Source organism: Elephantulus edwardii, unplaced genomic scaffold (assembly GCF_000299155.1).
Source record: "Elephantulus edwardii isolate Elephantulus edwardi_28Jun2011 unplaced genomic scaffold, EleEdw1.0 scaffold00452, whole genome shotgun sequence".
Classification (NCBI taxonomy): domain Eukaryota; kingdom Metazoa; phylum Chordata; class Mammalia; order Macroscelidea; family Macroscelididae; genus Elephantulus; species Elephantulus edwardii.
The window spans coordinates 159,569-166,138 of record NW_006400202.1 but is presented as its reverse complement, the minus strand read 5'-3'; the positions used below and the strand labels follow the sequence as shown (position 1 = coordinate 166,138).

Genomic DNA, 6,570 nt, shown 5'->3' with positions numbered 1-6,570 from the left:
AGGAGCCCCCTCCCCCACAACCTTGGGGGCTTTTAAAACTCAGGCCAGAGCCCATTCTCAGACCTCACTTTGTTTTGCTTATCACAATACTAAAAACTTTCTTCTCCAGAATAAGAAGGCTGAGGTATAATGAAAGAAGCGTGTGTTTGTTAGGGTACAGGCCAGGCAGATGTAACAAAGTGGCCCTCTAACATGGGTTAGACATAAGGTTATCTTTCTCTCACAAAACCACCTGGAGATCACAGGCTCATAAGATGCCTCAGCTCCACAAGATCACTCAGGGATCACCCAGTTCCTGTCAGAGTCACCCCTCAGATATTGTTCTTGTTGGACCAGGCTTTAGGAAGGATTGAGGAATATAAGTGAAAGGATGAACAAGGGATGGAGAAGTGGTGTCTGTGTGGGAACTTCTCATATCCACGTGTGAGGACAAGAGAGACTGGCCAGTCTGTAGGTGGACATGACGTTCTTCAGCTATAACTCTCATCTGAGAAGAATGAAAGACAGTGGGAGGTAATGCATTTTATGCAGGGTAGGGAACCATTCTAGACTCTTCCACTGGATTGGCAGAGACTTGAGCTAGCCTCAGTCTACATTTTATCCGAAGTGCCTAGTGCAGGATAGGTGCTTAGAAATCGTTTGATGCACAGAAGAATCTAGAACAGTATGGGCAAAAGGTGGGTGGCTGAGAAGTTGGCTGCCGGTATGGCATAGGTAATGAGACTCTGTCTCTCCTTTCGTCCACTGGACCTACAAAGTCATGCCTTTCTTTTTGCCTCTCCAGGCCAGAGACGCCAGGGAGCTGACCAGTAGCCTTGGGCAGTGTGAGGTCTGTGCCTGGTCTCCTCCCTGAGAAGCACCATGACCACTGACATCATTCAGGCCTTGCTGGCTGCTCTCCTCCTGCTGCCTGTGGTAAGAGCGGGGATCCTCCCCTCCCCCACCAACTGAGACCCCCAACTCTGGACAACCCGTAGCTCTTGTGTGCCCTTGGATGAGCTCTGTCCACCTGGATGATATCTCTGGAGTCCAGGTTCATCTCATCACCATGGGAACCTAAAACACCTTTGTGTGAACCAGGAAAGGACCCTTTTAATCATGATCCTCTAGTGTTTTGACCAACAGTTGTCATCAGACTTGTCAACCTGTGATCATGGGAACATGAACGGCAGCTTTTAGAATTGTGTAGGGTGCAATCTCCCCACAGCAATGGGCTCGAATGTGCCAGAGATTGTGAAGATGGCTCAGCATAGGACAGGGTTCAGATCTGTTGTTCATAGGGTCGCTATGAGTCCTCCTTCACTCAACAACATCTAACAGCGACAGCTGTATGCAGTTGACTCAACTGTGTGCCGCAGCCATGGTCAGGGATTCAGGAGAGCCACTGAGCTGTCAATCCCTGACCCTCGAGGCTTTGTCCTGCTAGAGTTTGGGAGCCTGTCCTCTGATAGGGTGTTTCCTAGAGCAAGAGAGGAGTTGAGGGAGAGTTCCCTGGCATTGGAGTCATCTTTCAAGGTGGGAGTTTAGACCAGCAGTCCACGAGGCTGTTCTCTGAGCCCTAGGTGCTAAGTCAGGGTTACGTGATCACAGATCAGCCTTTCCATCCTTCTTATAGCAAAGGAGGCATTTGAAGTCATTTGGCCTCGAGGTAAGGAACTGCTCTGCCAACCCAAAGACGTATGGTTTGAATTTACCAGCTGTTCCACGAGAGAAAGATGAGCAGTCTCCTCCCGTGCGACCTTCTGCCTCTGAAAACCCGCTGCAGAATCAGTTATGAATCGCTTCTGACTTGACAGTACATAGCAACAACAGTCCTGTGTTTAAATTCATAAATGTCTCCAGCCAGCTGTGTGGCATTGGGCAGGAATTTCTTAGCTTCTCTAAGCCTCAGTTTCCTCTTTGGTGAAATGGGACTGGAGTAAATGAGCGAGGTGAGTAGATCTTCACTGAAAGCTACTCTTGGCCTTTTCTTGATGTCTAATTTGCAAATTCTTTGGGGTACATCTCCTTCTAAAGCCACACGTAGGAGGTGGTGACCTCTCAGCCCATCATCTCCCCAAATCTTATCTTTGCTCTTCGCATGTGTCATAGTAACATCTTAGTCTCCAAAGACAGATTTCCTGAGTTTGAATCTACGATTAACTGTGCAGCTCTGGGAAAATTACTTGATTTCTCTGGGCTAAGTTTATGCATCTGTAAAACAGGAAATGCTAAAAGCAGTGCCTACCTCATAGTTCCTTTTCTTTCTTTTTTTCTGCACATGTAATGTAATACAGATAAGCAAGGCATGTGTTGCTATTGTTATTAGGTGCCATCAAATTGACTACAACTCATAGCGACCCTGTGAACAGCAGATCTGAACCCTGTCCTATCCTGTGCCATCCTCATCATCTCTGATATGTTCAAGCCCAGTCCTTTTTATGTACTTGTTATTATTTTGAAAAGATGTGGAAGCCAAGCGTTAGGAAGGGAATAGAATTCATGCAGGGCCACCTAGTTGAGTTGGTGATGGAGACCAGTTCTCATACTATCTGTGACAAAGTTGGGGTCAGAGCCTTTGCTGGCCTGTCAGTCTCCCCCTCACTCTCCTCCTCCTGCTGGGAAGCCCCACCCTCCACAGGATACTGCCTTAGGATTGGGCAGTGGGGCACACAGGTGGACCTCCTAGCACTCACCCATGTGTGTCTCCCACAGGCCACTACCATGTACTATCCTGAATGTATCTTCAAGAAGGAGCAAGCCATGTGCCTGGAGGAGATCCAGAAGGCAAACGACCTCATGGGCTTGAACGGCTCGTCCCCTGGTGAGAGGGCAGTGGGAGGGCGGGACTCTCCAGCACCTCGCAGGCCCTTCTCTGGAACTGGTTCCCCAGCCTTGGGCCTCACTTGGCCTTCAGTGACACTGGGCAGTCCTCCTCGAGGCTGGCCTGCCTGGGGCTGTTCTGGGTGGCTGAATGCTGCTGCCTTCTCTCCCCTGGGGTTTGGGAGCCCATTGGCAGAAGCTGTCAGAGGACTATTAACCAGCAGGCAGCTGGGACCTGATGGCCGCAGGGACACAGCTGTTGCCAGTGGCTGAGTTGGACAGCATCTGGTCAAGCAAGAGGTGGGGCGAGGGTCCTCCTTTGCTTACTTCATCAGAAGTCAGAACAGAGCAGCCATAGCAGCAGTCGGCCAGTATGAAAGACCTCGGGCTGTTGGCTGCAGTGGTTCTCCTGGGGCTGCTGGTAGAGTCTGGGGAGGAGCTGTGCTTCCTGGCTCTGGCAGGGCCATACAGAGCAGACATCTAGCCCTTTCCCTACCAAGTGTCAGTCACATGCCCGATCCCAAAGAAGACCAAAAATGTCTCCCAACATTTCGCAGCCTTTCATGGGAGTGGCACAGTCCCTGGCTGAGAACCAGTCATCTTGAGTAAGCGTTCTCCTCCTTCTTCTCCCACTAAATGGGAACGAAGCCTCCCTTAGTTTTTCCTGACTCCCACTTGGTAACTCCCTAGAATCCACTCTCCACCCTACAACACATGTCTGACCCACCAGCCTAAGAGTTGGGCTCTCGCTTGGCCAGAGAGATCCACTTTTTCTCTCAGATGCTCCCCGTTTTGCCAGTGAGCTGTTTGAAGCACCATCTGTTTAAGTGCTTGATTAGTCTGCCATCCAGTTAGTTGTAATAGTCTCACCAGGCCCCAGCTCCCTGGCCAGTTGCTTACGAGGAGAACATTACCTGGTAGTGGACTCACCTCAGCCTTGCGAGGCTTTCTCTCCAGCCCTGGCCTTGCTCAGCCCTAACACTTTGTTGAAGTGCTGGGGTAGAAGGTCCTTTCTAGGCCCCACCACCTGGGGAAACTGAGGCTGAGAAAGATTTAGGTGGGCAGACAGTTGGAGGAGGCAGAAAGGCTGTCTGGTCAAGCTCTGTGTCTGGGAAGGTGGAAAATGGACCTGGAGGACAAAGTTGGGTATAGGTTCAGAGAACCAGGCTGAGAAGCATCTGGAACTCAAGCATTCAACCACCCAGTCCGGAGTCTTTTCCTTGCATGGTCTTTCTGGCTCGGGCACCCTTGAGTTGTGCAATGAAAGCAAGTGGGAGGAAAGACTAGGGGTGGGAGGGAGGTGGGGGCAGGGACTATGGGGAGAGCCGGCATGCAGTACACTTTAATTCCACATCTGTTTATTGCAAAGGCCGGAGAGGACAGGACACATCCTGGCAGAAGTGTGAGAGGGCTGTGTGCAGGGAACGCTAACTCTCTTGTGAGGAAGTAAGGCCTGGGCTGCAAGGAGGTCGCGTACACCCCTTCGCCAGGCCCAGAAGAGGGAGGGAAGAGGTTTTCAGGGGAGGGTGAGACAGGACTCCTGGAGAAAGGGGCGGCTGAACTGCAGCCGTGGTTCTAAACCTTAGAGTCACTAGGGAATTGTTAGAATATATGCGCAGACCACATCCAACCAATCAAATGAAATCCTCAGAGGAAGAACAGGCCAGTTGGTCAATTTTAAAAGTTCTCCAGGTAATTATGGTGAGAATTTAGAGCTAAGAACCTGTGAAGTAGGCCTGAGAGGTAGGTGGGAGTTTGACAGGCAGGTGAGAACATAGGGTTAGATGGATGGGGGAGAAGATTGTAGGCTAATAGAGCTTAAGGAGGTACTTGACTGAGGGTCAGACATCATAAATCTGACCTTTCTGGAGAACAGTAACTAATGCCCTCTATTGGACCCCTGAAGTGGAGTTAATGGAGTTAGGGGGCGAGGTTAGAAAGGAAACTGTTCTGGAGAGGCCAAAGTCCAGGAAACAGGTATTTGCATATTCTGTGTCTTTCCCACCTGGGGTTGGTCTGAGACCTCCATAGTCTCCTCCCACTGCCTGACATCATCCCCCTAGGCCTTCATCAGACCTTCTCCGCCAGTCCTGCCTCAGAAGCCTTGACTATATACAGGTCATCCTCAAAGCCTGGACTTGAACCTGGGCTTTTTCCGCACATGAGAAAGTAATTAATTCATCTGTTTGCTCACCCATCCATTCTCTCATTTAATCCCTTAGCCTCTCACTCACTCATTCAATTTATGAGGATCTGAATTTGTAGGCCTAGGCTAGGTGGAGTTGGGGTACAGTTAAAAGTTAGGGAATGTGGAGAGAGATTGACACTCCTGTATTCCGATTGGCCGTTCTGAGAGGTATGCTGGTCTGTCAGGAGACATGGAGACAGGGCTGTGAGAACGAATTCAGTGGAGGGAGAAGGCTCTTCCTTCTGGGCCTGTATGTGAAGGGAGCAGACAGGGAGGAAGCGGCATTGAGGGTGGGCCTAGAGCAAGGCAAGGTGTGAAAAATTGTCCTGAAGGTAAGGAACTGCTCTTCTGTAACCATGACGACCTAGACGGGAGAGAAAGCAGCCCCATCTCATAGTCTGAAGGTCTCTCTGAGGATAGATCCTCCTCTACTCCTCTTCAAATGCCCACTTGAGTCAGGGATGGGGGCTTAAGAATACACAGCTGAAGCCTAATTAAGCAGAGCCAAAAATGCAACCATCAGGTGAGGCAGTGAAGAGGAAACTGTGGGCCCAGGTGGACCACCAATTCCATGGCCTGCTGTCCAAGAAGCCCGCTAAAATGAGGGCATAGGGATGGATCATGCTAAAAGCCAATATCTAAATAGGCTTACTGTGTGCCAGCTACTTTACTAATAATGGTACCACCACAGCAACTTAGGAAGTGGGATTCATGATTATGTCTATTTTATAGTCGAGGAATCTGAAGCACAGTGAGGTTGTGCCCCTTTATAGAGGACACAATCAGTAAGAGGCAGGGGTGGTACCTGAGCTCAGGCTCCTCTGCCCTCACTTAGCTTTGACAAATGGTACATTCGGAGTCCCAGCCTCCCCAGACACTAGTCTCAGGACTTTGTGAAAGAACATAGTACCTTAATTTTCTTGTCTGTAAAATAGAAGGGGGAAAACCTCCAGCTATGTACCTCTCTGTATGATTACATTAAGTGACAGACTACATGGGAAGTGCTAAGAACCGAGGGTGGTGTATCACGTTAGCTAAGCACTTAACAGACACGCTGTGTTATTAGGAATAGTCATAGTCTGCCTTGGAGGTTGCTCATTCTGTGTTGGCTCTGAGTTTTTCTGGGGAAGTTTAGAGATCTTTCTAGGAAACAAGATATAATACAGTTTGGAGCAAGTTGTGGCATCTCCCTGCAAGAGAGGGACCTGGTCTGGGCTTTGAGGACAGAGGGAGGTCAGAGAGTCCGCTCCAGGCGGTGGATGATGTGAGTAAAGGCTGGAGGGGAACCGTGAGAATGGTGGCTGGTGTTGAGTACCTGATCATAGGGACCCTCCGTGGGGTTTCTGAGGCTGTGTATCTCACGAGAGGAAATTGCTCATCTTTTTCCCAAGGAGCTGATGGTGAATTTAACAGCCAAAGAGGAATGGCCTTTGGGTCAGCAATGGATCTCCCCACATATTACATTAGCAGAACTCCCCCCTTGTGATATATAGTACTTATATAGCAGGCTCCAGGTTCTAATCTTTATATACACATATACACACTCCAGAGAAGCTTTTAAAAAAATTTTATTATTAATT

General features: G+C 49.5%; 1 protein-coding gene across 1 annotated transcript in view; it reads left to right on the top strand.

Annotated features, from left to right (window-relative positions):
- Positions 1 to 705: 705 nt before the first annotated feature.
- ADCYAP1R1 (adenylate cyclase activating polypeptide 1 (pituitary) receptor type I) overlaps positions 706 to 6,570 on the top strand; it is a 55,355-nt gene continuing 49,490 nt past the window's right edge. The window contains 2 exon segments of the mRNA XM_006902788.1: positions 706 to 727; positions 2,669 to 2,803. Of these exon segments, the coding sequence (XP_006902850.1) occupies positions 706 to 727; positions 2,669 to 2,803 (157 nt within the window).